We start from the raw sequence: 19,719 nt of genomic DNA, 5'->3' as shown, positions 1-19,719 counted from the left end.
TAGGCTTGTGTCAATAGGTGGAATTAGGATTAATACGTAGCGAGAGCCCGTTAATTCTAAGTCTATGATTAGTATCGATTCGAGAGAGCATGCTAGTCTAATTGATTGTTTTGTTGATTATTGTGATTGTTTATCGTCTTGGATTGTTATTTGTTGGTGAACCTATGCCATAGATCCTTTAATTCCTGAATTCTTAATTGTGTAATTATCGTTCGTAGTCTTAGCATACAACCCAACCAATTCTTGTTTCCCAATAGTCTAATTTAGTTGATTAATAGTAGAAAAGAACACTGTTTCCCTGTGGATTCGATCCTGACTTCCCTTGCTACCTAGCTAGTGGACCTTAGGTTATTTTTGATTAGGTAATACGACTTTAGCCTGTCAAAGGTACACCCATACAAGACAAATCAAGGACGACATCTTAATTTCCGTCCTTTTTGGCGGCATTCATGCCACGTCACCAGCGCTGCCAGCTGCGTGCTGCGCTGGCGATGGCTGGCGTTTTGCGGCCATTTTTCCTATAAAAACCCCCTTATCCCAGCATTATGGGAGGCAGATTTCAAATACAACGTCGTAATACCAAAATTACGCCTCAAAATACAAATCAAAATCCTTCAAAAAACACATACAAACTTCAAAATTCTAAGCAATTGGGAGCTCTAAAAGGAATTCTTGCCTAAACCTAAATAGGTAATTCCGAATTCCACCATATTAAATCATGTTTCCTTGATTTTCCTACTTCAAAAATGATTAGCAAGTTGGCATTTTTATTACTAAAAATGTCACTTGCAACAATCATACATCTTTTCAAAATCCAAACTTTTCAAAATACAAAAATGCAAACTTTCAAGATTCAAGGATGTTCAAAGTTGTTTGCAATCACTTCTTTTAACTAGAATCACTTTCAAACATGGAGTAATCAAAGATGACACCTTTTTAACTTTTAAAGGTTAGTCTTTTGAGATTCAAGACTCCATTTTTCATACAAGTTCAAGTTTTCAAATTTCAAGATCCCACAATGTCTAGGGTTGCTCATGACTACTTTCCTAAACTAGGATCCTTTCAAAGTAAGAGCACATCAAAGATCTAACCTTTTCAACATTAAAAGGCCCGATCTTTGAGATTCAAGTCTCTTAAGTTTCAATATTTCAAGTACAAGTTCAATATTTTAAGTTCAAGTATTTCAAGTTCAATATTTCAAGATTCAAACTTTCAAGTTCAAGTTTTATATGCAAAATCTAGGATACTTTGGGATGAGCAACTTCTCCCAAGTTGAGATTTTTGGCTTTGAGTTCGTGTCGGGCGCACTTATTTTTAAGGAGCCGCTTGGCGTTCGAATCTCATGTGCCCAAGTACAAGTTTCAATTATGCACCTTTCAATATTGCAATTTCGATTATGCACCTTTCAGTTCCGCAATTTCAATATCGCACCTTTCAATTCCGCAATTTTAATATCGCACTTTCAATTCCGCAATTTCAATATCGCACTTTCAATTCCGCAATTTCAATACCGCACTTTCGATTCCGCATCTTTACTTGCCTAGTCCTTCTAGGCAATGTGGACCTACTCCCTAGTCCATCTCTAGGGGGTCTTGTATTTACTAATTCCGCACTTTATTTACTATTGTGATGTTTCTTTATTTGCTTTATTGCTTTCATCACCATACATGCTAAATACAACAAAATACAAGGTTACATCACGCTTAACAAAGATAATTTCTTGGACAAACCGATTTTAGGTTCCTTTAAATTAACCTTTAAAGCAAAGTGACCACCATACAAAGTAGAGATTCTATTTGCTCTAAAATTCAAACCCACATAGTCTAATCTAGGGTATATTTTCGAAAATGCTATGTCACGTACTTGAATAATTTCTAACGCTCGCGGAATAAACATCTCGTTCCCGTGCCCGGATCTCACCCATCCGTTTCGAGGATTCAAAGCCTTATCCAAAATAGAGTCACTTGCGGTCTTTCCAAGCGAGACTTTAAACAATGTTTGGTGGCGACTCCTTCGAGGTACAAAAATACAATGGTTTTCCAAAAAAAAACCGCCCCCTTGTAGGGAAAGAGCATACTTGCGATGCGACCAAAAACACCCCCTACAAATAGGCATCTATATTATATTTCATAACACTCCATCTTGGATGTCTATTATACAAAAAAAAAATCTCTCTTAAAATAAAATATTTTCTAATGCGTGTAAGATGTTGCCTCATTAAAAACCTTACCAGGAAAATCTAGTGGGAAAAAACCATGGTTAAGGGAAAAAGAGTGCAGCGCGCATCTACTCCCCCACATGATTACATAACTTGATATCTTTGAGACGATGCAATCCAATCTGGTAAACTAATTTCTTGAAAGTAGCAGTTGGAAGCACCTTGGTAAATAGGTCTGGCAATTTTCACTCGAACGAATCTGCAGAACCTGTACATCACCATTCTTCTGCACGTCATGGGTGTAACACCCTAATAACTCCATGCTTTTTATAAAACATTTTCCAACTTAAAATAAAGAAATTACCAAGATATTACCGCCACCGTGATAACGGTTAAGACTATTTACCAGAATTACACATCGGAAATAACTAACTTTCAAAACATATTAAATAGTTAATGGTCAATTAACAACTTGGAACCACTAAGCCCAAAAACTAAAGTATTAAATAATTTAAAATCCATTACTATAGTTCAAATAATTTAAGTAGTACTCATGACTAGAAATTAAATAGAGTTTATGAAATACGGAAGATAAATAAACTCTCAAGCACGAATCCCATGATAACTTCTCCCGCAAGTTATCTCTACAAACCTGCTTTATTAAAATCTACTCCCCAACAACGCAAATGCAATGATGGATCATCATAGGGTCATTAAGGCGAAGACCATGACCAAAATACATGAAGCACGAAGTCAGCGAAAGTTGAGTACGAACAAGCTAGAATAACGTTCTATCCTAACATGCTTCACTCAACGAATTAATAATAATCCACATGCAAAAGCCATTTAATAAACAAGTAAACATGGAGACAAGACTCGACACTTGACACGACTCTTGACTCACAGTTTAATAAAGTAGCTTTGAACGGGTAAATAAAGTATCCTCAAAAGGAAAGAAAAGGGTGATGGGAGTCAACCATACACCAAATAATAATAAGTCGGACTCCTACCTACAGTCGGGCCATACCAACGAAATTCCAATGCATAATAGCATAAAAAGAAAGAATGAAACAACGTCTTGTATCATTCAAGGAGTACAAGTTTTCCGGCAAGACTCCCCCAATTATTCATACTCGAGGTATATACGTTCCAAGAGTTTTGAAGCTCATTCGGGTTACACTTTACGTTAATTAGTATGTTATGTTCAAGGCGACTCAAGACTCTACACAAGACATAACATGCAACAATTAAACAATTAGACAATTCAACAATGACGCTTCATTTTAATCCTTTAGGACTTGTGATCAAACATAGGACTCAAGTGAAATTACTCTCATTGTTCCTTCTCAAAAACACTGTTTGAGATAACTTGACATTGCCTATTAACAACCGGGGTGTGCCCTTAGCACGAATTATCCTTAGTTCAATTCACATAGACTCTCTAAACATATTCTACACTTGCGGTAGAATAAACAATGCACTCCGACAATATTCAATAGGCTCAAAGTATGCTAGACATCCCGTACTATAGCATAATCATGATAACTTGCATGCGCAACACTCATACATGCATACCAACTTGAACAACATGCTTGACATAATTCAACGATTATAAAAGTCCATAACATGATAGTTCAACAAAATCTATAAAGCATAAATCAATTTATAACATGCTCGTTCACATAGATTCCATAATAATTCTCACATGCTTGTCTACACATCAAACATGAATTTCCAACACATAAGTTCACATGATTCGCATTCAATTCATTTCATAAAGTCCTCAAGGGATGGGTGGTCACCCTTGTCTTGTACGTACATGGAATACTTAAGTACGGGGGCCACTGTGCGAATCACGACTCACTAGAAATCAACTCCTATAAACACAAAGGAGAAACTTAATTATTAATCATGTTTACTAAATTTCCAGCAACTATTAAGAAACTAAAACCCTTGGTTTAATTATAAATTAATCGTTATTCATTAATTTAATAGTCTCAAATAGTCAACTCAAGTCCTAGCATAAAACATTGATTTTTTAGCTTTAAAAATCATTAAAATTAACTCTTTAAAGCTTAATAACAAATCTGAAAATTTAAGTTGATTCCCATAATTTAAATCGTCATTAAATTATGGGAATCAATCACTTGAACAATCGGAATTAAAATCCTACTAGTGGATCATTAATAAAACCATGTTTTGACCTTAAAAATTGATACTTTAATTAACCTTTAAATCTGAAAATTATAATTCTTTTGAATCAAAACCAATCTCATCAATAAATATCAAAACACGGTGTTCATAACCGTTCCAATCAATATTCAAGGTACGTACAAGTCTAGAGCGACCCAACTTAATTCATGTGGTTACATGTTATGTTTATATGTTGTGATTCATGTTTACTTGGATTAATTGATTCATGTTTGATTATGTGAGCAAGCATGTTATGATTGGTTATGTTTGTTGAATTTAAATAGCAATTGAGGCTTAGAAACATTAAAATAAGTCTAACAAACATGTAAAGGGTTTTTAATAGTGATTTAGGTTCATTAGTTCAAAGTTGGGACTAAAATGAGCAATTTTAGTCAAAATATGGCCTATAATGATCAAATGAGCCTCAAATGTGTATAACTTGACCAAAGAAGGTGAGAATGAGTATTTGAAAGTTAAAACTAAGTATATTTGACATGTAAAAGGTTTAAAATACTTATTTAAGTTCATTAGTTAAAAGTTAGGACTAAAATAAGCCATTTAGTTAAAATGTGACCTATAATAATCAAATGAGCCTTAAATGTGCATAACATGAACAAAGTAGGTGAGAATGAGTGTTTGAAACTTAAAACTAAGTATATTAAACATCCAAAAGGTTTTAAATACTTATTTTGGTTCATTGGTTGAAAGGTAGGAGAGAAATAAGCCATTTTTATTATTATAAGGTTCATTATTTCATTGTTGTGAGCAAATTATGTCTTACTTCAATGTACCATACAATATTTATAATATAACTAACGTGTTTTTTTTTCTCGATGATCAATCTTCTTTAGGTATTCAACAATCCGAGGGAGCATCCTTTTACCATTGAGTAGATAAATGAAGTTCGAGAAAAGTTGGCAAAGTTCATTACCATTTATTTCTTTGATATTTTCTTGTAGTGAATCTTAGATTATAGATGCTAGTTTTTCATAGGATTGTAATGTAATCAATTTTTATATTTATAATTACATACTATTCAATTTAATTATCTATATTATTGGATACTTTATTTATGTGATGTATGGGGGTTAACTAGTGCGTGGTCTAATTGTATAATATATGTAGCAGGGATATCAGTTATATAACAAATTTCTAGATCAATTGCGGCTCATTTATATATCAAGTGCGGCTCTTTTTTATGCTTGTGCTGCCCATTTTTAGGTCAAGTGCGGGTTAATTTCCAAAATTGGCAGCACAAAATTTATCAAGTGCGGGTTCATTTTCAAAATTGACAGCACAAACTTTGTCAAGTGCGGGCTCATATTGCAAAATTGGCAGCACCAAATTTGTCAAGTGCGGGCTCATTTTGTAAATTGGCAGCACTTGAGAAACAGTGCGGGCAAGCCATGTGCTGCACATGTAAAAGCCCGCACTTAACCCCTTAAAATGATCCCGCACTTGAGCTTTTTTCTTCTAGTGCAAGCATGTTGTCCAAGTATATTTTATGTATGTATGGTTTATTCACATGCAAGGAATGATTTATGCTATTGTACGTAGGTCTAGCCTTTTATGAGCCAAGTCTATTTGTACCTTGTTGCACTATTTATTGACCACATATGAAGGGCCTTCTCTCTTAAGCCACCGCATATGTAGAGTATACATTTAAGAGTCAAGGTAAATTGAATTAGGAAACTTTTGTGTCTAGTGAACAACATGCATGTTAACAGGCATGTCGTGGACTCAACATTTTGTTGAGAGGGAACCCTGGAGTAATTTTATTTGAGTCTTGAACGTATTGATCACAAGTCCTAATGATGCTAAAAGAAGCATTGTTTGATTGTTCGTTTATTAAATGTCTTATTTGGTTATGTCTCAAGCCGACTTTCAAATAAAATATTAATAAATATAAAGTGCAATTTGAATAAGCTTCAAAACTCTTGGAACGTATATACCTTGAGTATGAACTATGGGGGAGTATCACACCAAGGGGTTATACTCCTGCAAATGATACAAGGCGTTGTTTCATTCTTTTTATACGTTGGAATTATGTCGGTATGGTCCGACATGGGTCACTTTTATTCTTTTGGTGTTTGGTTGTCTCCCAACACCCGTCCGAATGTACTTTTCTTTTTGGGCTCGTTCGATTCTTATTCTAATTAATCTATGAGTCAAGAGTCGTGTCTTGAGTCGAGTATTGTTTACATGACTAATTGTTTATTAGTTGGCTTTTGCATGCAGTTTCAATTATTATGACCCTATGATGATACTATGATGATCCATCATTTGCACTTGCATTTTTGGGGAGTAGTTTATCAATAACAAGTTTTTAGAGGTGACTATTACAAGTGAATTTATCTAGCAATGGGATTGATTGAGAGCATAACTCTAATTATTTAATTAGTCTAGACTATAACTACTTCAAGCTTAGTTAATGGATTTGTTTTAAAGTATTTTGGTTTGGGTCGTTATGGTTCCAACTTGTAGTAAGACCATTAACTACTATTTAATTATATTTTGAAAGTTAGCTATTTTCACTGCGTGATTTTGGTACTAGCCTTAACCGTTATCACGGTGGCGGTAATACTTTAGTAATTCATTTGTTTAAGTTGAAAAAGGGTTTTATAAGGCAAGGAGTTATTGGAGTGTTACATTGAAGTCCTTCTCAAGCACTCAAGTTCTTCATCTTCCTAAAACCTATTATGATCATTGCCCATTGTTAATGTGGAAAATTAGTGTCCCTTATAAATATAAGATGCTTTTATGGAACCCGCGTCACTCAATTTTGCCAGTTGCTGAAATCCTTTCCCGTAAGGTTCTAGGTTTAAATCCAATTTGTGTAAGATGTTACTGTTATGTTGAAAATCATCTTCATCTTTTCAGAGATTGTCATAGTACTTTTGTCTTCTGGTCAATGGTTTTCCAATAGCATGGACACTCTTTTGACCTTGATTACACACCTTTTTACTCTAAAAGTTGAGATGAATGGATAAGCAATAATCTCTCAGGTTCAACACAATGGAAGGTTATTTTTTTCTATTGATATTTGGCATATCTAATCATATAGGAACAAAGTTGTCTTTGATGCAAAGATGGGGAATGCTTCTTCATTCTACAATAAATTATGGGTTGACTATAAATGTACTAACCAGTTGTTACAGATGGATAAGGGGAAAGAGGTGGCCTCCTCCTCATCCTCTTTGGCTATTCCTCCTAGGACCTGCGCGCCACCTCAACATAACTTCTTCAAGTTGAACACTGATGGCTCTTGGGTATCCATCAACAATGTTGGTGGTGGTGGTGTTATACGTTGTGACAAAGGCAACTAGCAAATTGATTTCTCCCTGAAATTCAAGACTATTGGACCTGATCCAGCTGAGCTCCTAGCAATTAAGAAAGGTTTGTTCATTGCCTGGGGAAGGAAAAATCACCAATTTGGAACTGGAAACGGACGCCCAAGCTCTCAAAAAATGCCGGAAAACCCGTTGGACTATCATGACGATCAAACTTCTTCAATTATTATTGACCTTGCTACTTTGCTTAAAAGGAACTGGAATGTGATCATTCTCCATGTGAACAGTTCTGTGAATGGTGTGGATCATGGGCTAGCTGATATTGGTCGAACCATGGATGTGGAGTGCACTTATCACTTCCAACCTCCAAAGAGTATTATGCAATGCTATCAGAAGGAAATCCCTCCTGCTGTCTAAGCTTGACCTGTTGTCCCTCACTTATGCTTAAATTCTATGGAGTCGACTATAATATTTTGTGAAATATCTAACCTATTTTGCTTCCAGAAACAATCATAGTTGGTCTGCATTGGGTTATGGCTTGATGTTCCGTGTTATAGGTAGCCATTTACTCTTATGCGTTACTGGCCTCTTCAGTTATGGCTAGGCTTTTGAAGGTTCGTATTGTAATGGCTCATAGTTGTTATTTTGCTAGTCCTGTGAAAAACTTAAGGCTCCCTTGGGATCCTTTTTAAGCTAATGTAATATATTACTCAGTTTATGCGTAAAAAAAAAAAATGAAATTCAACTATCGTGCGATGAATGTTTCGTGCTTTGTGGATGGCATGAATTTTATTCCCTTTAAAAAGAATCATGGATGACATGCATAAACTCGTTGAATGACTGAAAACACCACATGACACATCAAGTATCCAAAAACTTCTTTTTTTAATATTCTGTGTAGGAAGTAGATTCTCGTTGATTAAGTCTGTTCTGTTTGATTTATTTTAGACAAAATTAGTATAACACCCATGCGATGCACAGTTTGAAAATCATAATATCAAATTTGTAGAAAATATATAATACATAGAGAATTTTCTTACATATTAATACAATAATGAATTGATACAGTAATTATCGCAAAAATAACCAATAAATTAATTAAGCAATGAGATTTCGAATAATATTTTTGCCCTTTTCATGTCTCCTTCTTTGTTTTCCCCCCTGAATGTGTTGTTAAGTATGTACTACCCCCTTGCTATAATATTTCTCGTTTTTCCATTATGTGTGGAGGAAGTGTAGAGGAAGATTCAATGTATTAATAACACCCTATTTATATGATTTTTTGTAGGGAGTAAGGGTGTAAGTGGGTTAGTAGGTAAGTGTGAGAAATAATATAATATTAGTAAAAAAATCCATTTATAAAAACGGTGGAAGTATTAAGGGACGATACGAAAAGAAAAGCGGTGCGAGTATTAAGTGATAGAGGGAGTATTTAATTTCTAGAAGTTAGTAAATTATAAATACAAACATATAGACATTAGTTACCATAAAAAAGTATATATATTTGTTAAATGTTCTTCAATTTCATGTTACATGTTCCTTACATATACTGGTGGTACTCGACTTTCTATGCTAGTGTTACTTATACATTGTATTCGCCGTTACTTTTCTTGTTTTTATTGCAGTTTCATGTTAGAGGTTTCTTGTATAGACTGGTGTTACTTTATTTTATATGTTGGTGTTACTTTTATATTTCTTTAACTAACACGATGGGATTTAAACACGTTGGGCTTATTTATAAGTGTGAACACGCCACACAATCAGTTGATGGTGTGGTTGGTCACATATAAGACTTGAGGCTATTTTATTCCGAATTAATCTCAGTTTTAATGTCTGCATATACTTAATTGCTAAGTCGTTCGTATTAAATAAAGGAAGAATATTACATTCCATATGTCCCAATTATTTTGATTATTTTGTATGCATAGTTTCGTTTTTTTAATTATTGTTTCCTTTCCATGTAAAGCCACCTAAATGGGTTAATATGCATAATTGTTCCAGTAATTTTTTTTTTTTGCTATACTTTAATTAATATACACTATGTATACTTAGTGTATAAGATATTATTTTGTTTTAATTATTTTCAAATTAAAAGTGATGCCAATCAATGAGTGACATTTGTCATCATCACATAGAATATAGATTTTGTAATTGTAATCATGATTATAAATTTTTTCTATAAAAATATATATTTTGACTTTACTTGACTGTAATCATCTCTAATCTACAACCTTTTAAAAGTGAAGAGTCCAAATTCACTATTCATCCAATAGTGCTGTTACGATTTTGCCCCCGACTCTAACTCTTTACTACGGTTTTATCCTCGCTGTTGGATGCTCCCACATGTTGGAACTCACTGATCTCAGCCTCTAGCCTTATTTCCCCTCTACGCTTTCTGTGTTTCACCCTTTCTCACCCTTTCTCTTTCCTCTTTTCTCGCGGATCATTTTCGACCCCTGTCTTCTTCTCCTTCTACCTTGCGGCTCCCCCCCTCCTCCTTGCTGCTTTCTATCTCCTCTTCCCAAGGCTTCCTCGCGGCGAAAATGGTGATTTATGTTAAATATTCTCATCTCCGCGTTCTATGGTAATTTCGCTTAGTTTCGTAATTTTTCTTCAGATTAGGTTTAGGTTTAATTCGATTTAGTTTGAGTTGTTGTTGATTTGATCGAATTGGTTGAAGATTAGTTCAAATTGCTTGCATATTTGACATTGTTGCTTGACGATTAGTTCAAATCGCTTACAGATTTTATCGATTTCGGCAATAGGATTTCAGACAATTTGATAAGTTCTTCATCCCTCCAATCCTGAAGATCTGCTAGAGCCGGTACTTTTTCTCTCTCGCTCTTATCCCGAGTTCGCCATTACTTTTGTTTGAATCAATTAGATAGAAAATTTATTTTGTTCGAGTTTCATGTTTGAGCAATTTTGTTGTAATTGATTGCTTTTACAAGAGGGATATGGTTTGGTTTTGGTTTAATTTCATTGAATATACAATATTGAAATGTGAAAGTGAATGCTCTGGTTAATTTGTTGTTTAATAATTATTTGTTTGTATACAACCTTGTTTAACATTGCATTTTGGATTGATTACAAATTTACAATCTCCTGTGAAATCAGACTCACCAAGTTAGCATGTGCTTAAATATATTTAGCATTGCATTCAGGGGGTTGATTTGTTGCCTTCTGTGAAATACCCACTGTTCCACCAAGGTTATCATGTATCTAAATCTATGATTGCAGAATGACAGTGTATACAGATTTCTAATGCACCGCTTTTTGGGGGGCTATATTCTTTTCTGCATTTGGTTAATGTGTAGAGCGTGGTATGTGTAATCCCCCGTAAATTTATAAATTTTATTAAATATATTTTAACGTATATTATTTATAATTAAATAGAATTTATGAAGTTTAGTAATAAATATATATTTAACGTAATTTATTTTTATACGTTCTAAATATTTCAACGATTTATGAAATCAAAAAAATAATTTTAGAATTTTATGTTGAAAAGAATTTGAATTGCGAAAACACGTTCGATTGAATTTGGAAAACAATATTAACTGGTTTTGGATTCAAACAAACTCAATTCTAATCCTAGCCCAAATTGACAAAGCCCAAAACAAGAAAACCCATATTATCAACCCATAATTCAACTTCACGTAAAATCAAGAAAGCCAAAAAAACCCTCTTCTCTCCTCTCCTCCAATTCACGTGAAAAGCAAGCAAACTCTATCTCTGCTTCAGCCACCGCCGCCCTCCTTGCTGTTGTCCCTCACGCCGCCGGCCAACCACCTCAGACGCTCCTCCTCCGTCGCGTGCAACCTTCCTCGCCGGTAACTTCTTCTTCCTCCTTTTCTCCTTCGGTTTTCCTTCTCCCTTTCGTTCTCTCCTCCTTAATGCTTGTGTTCATTTGTTGCGACAGCCACCTGCACCCCGTCGCTGCCGCCAACCAACCAGCACCGGCCGTTGGCCCCTTCCCTTCTCCTTCGCGAAGCATCAACACTCCTCCTTTTCTTTCTCCTCTGCGTGCGTTTCCTCCTGCTTGCACCACCAGCCACCTTCGGTCACCCTGCTGCGCCACCACCCATCGCCGCGCTGCCACTGTGGCATCGCCGTGCTGCTGCACCAACCGCCGTCAGCTCTTCCTCCCTTCACTTTTTGGTTTACTCCTAACCCTAAGCTAATTTAATGTTTTAATTATGTTTAATTAATTTAATTTATGTTTTCTTGAATTAAATTTTATAGTTTTATAATTTAATTATGAATTTCAGATTATATGTTTTGCATAATCAAATTATTAATTTTCAGATTATGTAATTGAATTGGAATTTGAATTTTAATTATTTAAAGCATGAAATTTTAAGGTTTTAAAGGTTTAATAGTTTTGAAATCATGGTAGAATGATTATAAATTATTAAAGTTATTGTTTTTATGATTTCAAAGTTTTGGGAGTAGTTTGAAATTAGTTATATTGCTGAAAATTTAAAGTATGATGTTTGCGAAGAGTTTTCAACGAATTTCAATCAGTAATTTAATAATTATGATGTTAGGAAATCAAACATTCAAGTTTGGATATTGGGGAAGGTTCTAAATATGTTTAGGATGTATTTAGAATGCTTTATTATAGTTGTGAATGATTAGAAATTGATTGGGAATCCTTGTTGGTTGTTTTAGGCGGAGAATTCTCTTTAGGCGACTTTTGAAAGTGTTAAAGTGGCCTATTAGTTGTTTATGCAAGGTACGTACATACCTGTGTGCTTGGAATGTGTGCTAATTGATGAAACCATGTTGAATCTTGTTGTTGAACTTGGTTATGTTGATATTATTGTTGAACTTGGTGATGTTGATATTATGGACGAACTGGGTTATATTGAATGTGCATGTTTAATACTGTTGGACAAACTTATTGAACTTATTTTGCACTATAAGAACTGTAACATGTTAGTATGGATGTTTGATACAAACATGTTGGTTGGGAACACTAGATTATTCTATATGATTGGGTTGGATCAATTGGTTGTTGTTCCCTTTCTATCTTTTCACTACTTTATAAGGGCGGAGGACCTTGTTTAGTAAGTTGAAACTTTATGCCCATATACAGGGTTGCTCATGGTTAAAGGAAAGGTTGGTTAAGTTGGAATGAGTCTTGATTGATGCTTTTATGATCACTTACTTAATTCCAAGATAAAAACAGTTGTGAACAAATGTGAATTGTCTGTCTTATGTAATGGTTGAGTCATAACGGAATCTCAATTTGTAAATCATGTAAAGTGAAACTGAATAGCAATAGCTTTAGACTGTGCACGTCTGAAGTGACGGACAAACAGGAGTTGGGGTTCATGGTGGTAGCCCATGGCCTTTTCTGGGACCGGATTGATCACCGTGTCCTATTTTTTATTTAAACGTTCCTCGATATCGCAGGTCACTGAGGTTACGGAGTCGCGCCCGTACCTCGTCTTCCTTAGTGAAGACTTCTGGATGGTCAACTCGGTCCATTGTCTATTTCAACTAAAATAATATTATGGTTATTAAGCCTAGCTTAGTCTAGTCAAGTATAATCGTCAAATTATTATGTTTTGTCTGTCCTTACTTATATTTATTAGTATCATGTTAGGGTTGTTGGTTTGATAGTATCATGCTAGGATTGTTGTTGTTTTAGTATGTAGTACTCAGCTTTGCTGATTACGTGCTTTGTTTGTGTGTGTTGATCATGGCTATGCCTTATTGATCCTGTGATGACCCATCTTTGGTGAGCAGTCTCTAAGGATCAATAAGCGTTGCCCATCTACAGGTTTGAAGATGATGCACCATTGGGATCGGGATTAGAGAGCTTGTTGTTCTATTTGTTTACTTGAGTGATTTAATTTGTTAACTTGGATTTGAAATTTGTCGTACTATTCGTATTTCCTTATTTCAGTTAATTGGTTTGGACCTAATATGTAATAGATTATTTATGAACCTAAAAGTTAGTTTTATGTTTTCCGCTGCAAAATTCTGAATAAGCCGTTACGTTTTTACACGGGCGATAATGCCTTGATAATTCTCTACGTTTTATATTAAAAGATTATTTTAGAAAAGAGAGAATTGTCGGGGTGTTACAGTATGTTTGTAATATGTACAATTTATTACCAACTTTTAATTCAATTTATGCTTGATAATATACGTCGTAACAGCATATAAACAAAGGAAAACAATCATTCATCTGAACTTATGCATAAGAGATCTAATATTTTGATTAACTAGCTCAAGGGTTCAGTGATGTCCAGAGAGGTTAGCTTAGGACATTAGGAGTCAGATAAAACATGTATGAGGTTGAATATCTCTCCAGTGGGTGTGGGTTTAAGAGGTTGAATATGAGAGACACCTTTTATTTTCTTCAGCTAACCTAACCCTTGTATGACTGCATAATAGCTGAACCTGTTTGTTTAATGTTGTATGTCCCAAAGTTTTAAGTCTTCTATTATGCTTTACTCCTTTTGAAATGAATTATGACCCCAACAAACTTAAAATTATCCAGAGGGAAGAAACCTTAGTTTTGAAAGTTAGTACATTTTCAGACACATAATTCACTGATGCTGTTTCAATGCCTAGGTTCTTAAATAAGGCTTGCATTGTTGGAAATGTTGAGGAAGAACTCACACCTGATGGAGTAGCCTTAGATCCATGGAACCTTTGTACTGTAAATCAGGTTGAAGAGCTAAAATCCCTGATAAAGGTAATCCCAATATGGTCAACAAGGATTATGATGTCAGTAACTACCACTCAGCTCACATTCCCTGTTCTACAAGCTGGGTCTATGGATCGTCATATCACCTCAAATTTTCAAGTTCCTGCTGGTTCCTTCGGGACATTCACAGTCATCTATAATGTTATGGATTGTCATTTATGATCGCATTGTGATTCCTTTAAACACGAGAATAACAGGAAAACCAGGACAATTGAGTGTAAGGAAACAAAAGGGAGTTGGTCTCATACTCTCATTCATGTCAATGGTTGTGTGCGCGATAATTGAGGGTGTTCGACATGAGAGAGCTATTAAGGAAGGATTCTCAGATGATCCAAAAGGGGTGACTGACATGTCAGCTTACGGGTTGCTGTTTCACCATTGGATTTCTGGAATGGCTGAGGCTTTTTTTATAGTTGGCCAAAATGAGTTCTTTTACTCTGAATTCCCAAAGAGCCTGCAAGGAGTTCGCAAGAAGGCAAGAAACTCATTGCCTTCAGAGTCAAATTAGCTTTTTTGATTTAATTTCTCTATGAATATTAGTTAACTGACCCTGCATCCTACAAATGCAGGAACAAATCCTTATAAATGAGATTCAAGAGCTTAATCACAAGGTCTTTTAAAGGAAATACCTTTCTTTTAATTTTGTCACAAGTATGATTGCACATTTTACCATATTCAAATCCCAATTTCTTTTTACAGGGGAATATCATTCAGCAGGAAAATATGGAACTATGCGAGAAAGTGAACCTAATTCGCCAAGAACGCACCGTGACACCGACTCGTATAAGAAGGTATGAGAAGGCCGTTGAGAAAACATGACCCTATGTAGAAATCGACATAATACCACCATCGATCTCAATAATGTTCTCTACAAATTCCTTGTTTTGAATTAGTGCCTTATTGCTCTCTAAAGTAAGGTCCTACACAGCTACACATATTTTATGCTTTCACATTTTCAGTTTCTTTAATCTTGTTCAAATTGCTCATGTATTAGATTAGATTAAGATGGATGATCCCATCATATCAATTTACCTTTTCTTGGATTTATAGTATAGGAAGCGTGAATGGGAATAGCAGAAATTCCTTGATTCTAAATGGATTTAGCAGCAGAGAGGATCCGCAAGAGCTCATTCATCTTCGATCAAGCCATTTTGAAAAACATGGAAATCAGGCAATAGGAGTAAAAATAGCATTGGGGTAAGATTATTACGTCTGTTATGAAATGTTCATTTGCAAAAACTATTGCTGAAACTGATCCAAGCTTTTCGATATAACGCAGCAGACTATGATGGTATTAAGAAACTAAGCATGTATGAATCAATAAGTTATAAGATCGCCAGTATCGAACAAATTTTCTGTACAAAAGACGAGAGAAATGCATGGAGGTAGAGTGATTATTGGACATAATTCAGTACGTTGCTGCATCAACAAGTAGATGGAAGCCAACAACTCTCGTAAGTGCAATAATTTGGCATCTTTGGCAATTAATATTTTTTTTCCCATGCTTCTGTTTTATGTTATAAGTGTACTTATAAGCGCTGAATATGTGACATGACCTACTAAAAGTCCTTAAATTATGCATATGGTCAAAAGGTATTTGAGGTTGGTAGGAGGACTCACTTAGAAGTCGTTCTATAGACTCCATATATACTCACTCGTAATCAATTTCCGTCACCTTCTTTTTAGTGAACTGTCCTAATAGGAAAGAGTAGTTTAGTAGTTGCATAATTTAGTCGGTTATTAGAGGCAAATGAAAAAAAATACTACTATAAATAAGGGAGAGTAGGCAAAGAGAAAGGTATCCAGAATGTTATCTTAGTTTTATTTGACAACTATCCTCTATGTTCTGTTATTCCATATTATCAATCTACCTCTCTTTTCTTTCTATAAATTCTAATGTAGCTATGCTGATGCATAACATTCTCTTACAATATTGTTCATCTTACACTCTACTGTAGCCATGGCTAATATGCTAAAAGCCCATGTACGTTTATAAATGCTAATTGGCAACTGAAGGTTATGATTTAGTGTTAAGTTGTCAATGTTGTTAAAGATGTTTTTCAACTGTCAGACTATCAGTATGTTGCAAGTTAGCTGCTTTTTCTTTCTTTTATCTGGTGGTCAGCTGCTGAATTTATTATAAAAGCTTATTTACATAATTAAAACAGCTTACATTCCTCATTCCTTGGCTTACTTCGTAGAACATTTCTATGTTGTCTGCAATATCATTCAGGGTCATGGGCACATATTGATTGATTGTCCACTATATAGTGTAGCATTGGATGCATGGAAATTTGTCTATGATTAAACAGCGAGGTTCTATTCTCCCATGCATGGTAGTAATTGTAGTAGTTTACCTTCTTCCTATTACCTTCTTCCTTTGACTCGAGTTCTGATGAATTAATCTGTTTAACCTTGCATCCAGTTCAGAAAGTATGTAATTTATACATGGGGCTAAGTTAATCGTACATCATAAGTGTTTTCGAAACTGTTAGTTACCCCCATGTCTCTAGAAAAACACCAGCTTGGTGAACTTTTTAAATCTTGTATAATTATAGTTTTGTTGATATGAATTGAAGTTTACGTAATGTGAATTTGGTAGAATGTAAGGCACAGAGTTTTTATTGGTGTTTTGAGAGTTTGTTAAATTTGTTTTAGTAAGGGTTTGGTAAAATTTTCCATCAAGGGTTTGAGGGTTTTGTTAGTCTCCGAAACAGAGCTTGAAAAGCACTAGGATACTCGAGATGAGGTGACATTCTATTTTTTTTCATCTTATTCATTATGACTAGGGTTGCTAGACTATTGGTGTGTAAATGTGGATGAGAAATAAATAAATAAATAAATGTATTTAGAAATGATAAGACGGTTTACAATGACGATTCCGGTATCTGGGCCTTGGTGTGTTTCTCTTCCGCCCTTTCTTGTGGTTTACTGTTTATTTATCATCTGCAATTGTGGTTTATGGTCATTTAGATGTTTTTAAAATATAATATGCTTTTAAAACAGATTGCTTTTAATACACATTTTTTTTGTTTGATTACAACATGGTAATCTGTAAATAAATGGACTTAAATTGTGAGTAATTGCATAACTTTTTCCTGTAGAAAGTACGGTATCCAGGTTATAATAGACCTACACGCAGCACCCGGGTCACAAAATGGGAATGAACACCGTGCAACTAGAGATGGATCTCTTGAATGGGGAAAAACTGATGAAACTGTTCAACAAACATGGACCTTGAGGGGACCAAAGGGACCCCCATTTTCTGAAAAAATAAACCAGGAATCTATATATTCTTGCTTAATGTCCGCTCAGAATAATAATAAATTGATGTAGCTTAGTGGTTAATCTACTTGTTGTAACTCTATCCTTTGAACGCAGAAGTCTTGTGTTCGAGTCCCGACCCTACATTCTTCAAAGCTATTACACTTTTTCCCTTACCCGTGACCATTCATCTTCATGGTTTCTTAATTTCTAAAATGTTTTTGGCTTTATTTTTTTACTTTTACCATTTTCTGATGTTTTCATGTTTTATTTCTTGCTCTTCTTTTGTTTTTTTCTTCTGATTTTAGTACTGTATTTATATTTTATAATTGCATAATTTCATTGCATTTTTTAGGGATCTAATTATATAATAACAATATGCCCCATAAGTATTGAAAAAGATGCAACTTTTTTTATACAATAGTGTAGTTTTGTCATTCTTTTTGTTAGTAATTTGTAATGAATCAGATTTCTTATAACATGTAAAAACTCATCGTATACACTCGTAATAATTTTTTCTTGAGATGAATCGCTGTAAATTATTGTTTGTACTGATATATTGATTTCTATTGCTCTTAAGCCTACACACAAATTCCTAAATCTTCACTGCATAATTTTGTTATGAATATTAAGAAAATTTATTACCTAACGTTCCCTAATTCCCCTTACCAAAAGGGGCAAAATAGAAGGATAAGCAATTTTGTATTTTAAACAAGTAAAAAGTTGGACCCCCATTTCTATATTACTGAGTCCACCACAGTCCTCCACCGCCAACCCTCTCACCAACTTCTTCTCCTAAAACTCCTAGATCCCCAAGTTCTAATCCTAATAAAATATTAGAAGAGGAGAAAGAAGATCCCAGTAAAGAGCAGGTTCAACCTGATTTTAATTTTAAGGAAAATCAAAGTTCAGAAGATACAACAGATGAGGACTTTAGGGATTTTCAAGCAGCTGGTTGATTTTTTAACTTGTATAAATAAACTTTTGTTCATAAATGAAATTTCTTTCGGACAAGGCTGGTGTACATTGTGCATGATCAAGTCTATGCTATGCGAAATTTTAAGGCAGGGCAGTGTTCAGAAGGTGAGGAAAGGAGAAAAGATTGATATTTACACAGATGTGTGGTGATGGTGAGTATTTAAATTGTTAACTTTTGGCTTAACCTAACTTTTTCGCTCGTTTATGTGATTGATAGTTGATAGACGACATACAACGGGAAATAGGTACACGATAAAGCTATGGATGATAGGAAGACAGAACAAGTTGGGTTAATACGTTCTTTGTAATTATTTTTGTGGAGATGGGGGGGTTTAGGGGTGACTTTTATATATACTCTTATTCAGAGTTGGGTCTAATCTACTCAGCGCATTCTGTCCTGCTCATATCACTTAGTTTTTTGTTGTGTCAGCTGTTCTTAGTTGTTATTTCAAAGTACTAGCAATACTGGTGCCACAGTTCTATTCTCCGAAGTGTGCTGATGTTTTTGTGTTCTGGCTTGCATGAAGTTTGCTGGTCCGTGGCAGTGCAACAAGTTAGCTCAGGGTTGCTGGGTAGTCTGGTTGTCTGTTGCTGGTTGTGTTTGTTGCTCCGTGAAGTTTTAACCAAAGTGGTCAGATTGACTTGGTGTGGTGTTGGTTGCTATAAAAACATAGTCCCAACGAGTTTGCATAATAGCCCAAGAATTGTTGTAACTGATTTCTTATTTATATACCTCATGTGTTTGCATATTTGTAATTTTTTTTATCATTTCAGATCCTCAGTTGTCGGAAATGGAGGTGTTGCAACGTGATATATCAGCTCCCTTACAAAATAAATGTTATTAGTAATCCTTAAACAATAGGTTTCTTCCTAGAAATACATGGTTATAATACTAATTAAACATTCTTAATATATTTTAATAAAAATAACTACGCCATACGTTTTTCCCTACCTTGGGGGACGGCGCGCGATAGCGCGTCGGCCAACAACTAGTATATATGAAGTATTAGAAAAATCTCACTTTTATATAGCGAAAGTCAAAAAAATAATAATCATACACTAAAATATTTTACTATTTTTATAGAAATAATCCCATAGAATCATTTATT

The 19,719-nt window shown here is 34.7% G+C and overlaps 1 protein-coding gene across 1 annotated transcript; it reads left to right on the top strand.

Annotated features, from left to right (window-relative positions):
* Positions 1-7,818: 7,818 nt before the first annotated feature.
* LOC130461320 (uncharacterized) lies at positions 7,819-13,660 on the top strand. The gene is made up of 6 exons (XM_056829366.1): positions 7,819-8,052; positions 8,199-8,255; positions 10,882-10,964; positions 11,386-11,802; positions 12,316-12,379; positions 13,399-13,660. The coding sequence occupies exons 1-6, from the start codon at positions 7,819-7,821 to the stop codon at positions 13,465-13,467; spliced, it is 924 nt and encodes a 307-aa protein (XP_056685344.1). The 3' UTR covers positions 13,468-13,660.
* The last annotated feature ends 6,059 nt before the right edge of the window (positions 13,661-19,719 follow it).

Source organism: Spinacia oleracea, chromosome 5 (genome assembly GCF_020520425.1).
Source record: "Spinacia oleracea cultivar Varoflay chromosome 5, BTI_SOV_V1, whole genome shotgun sequence".
Taxonomy (NCBI): domain Eukaryota; kingdom Viridiplantae; phylum Streptophyta; class Magnoliopsida; order Caryophyllales; family Amaranthaceae; genus Spinacia; species Spinacia oleracea.
This window is presented reverse-complemented; position numbering and strand designations above follow the sequence as displayed.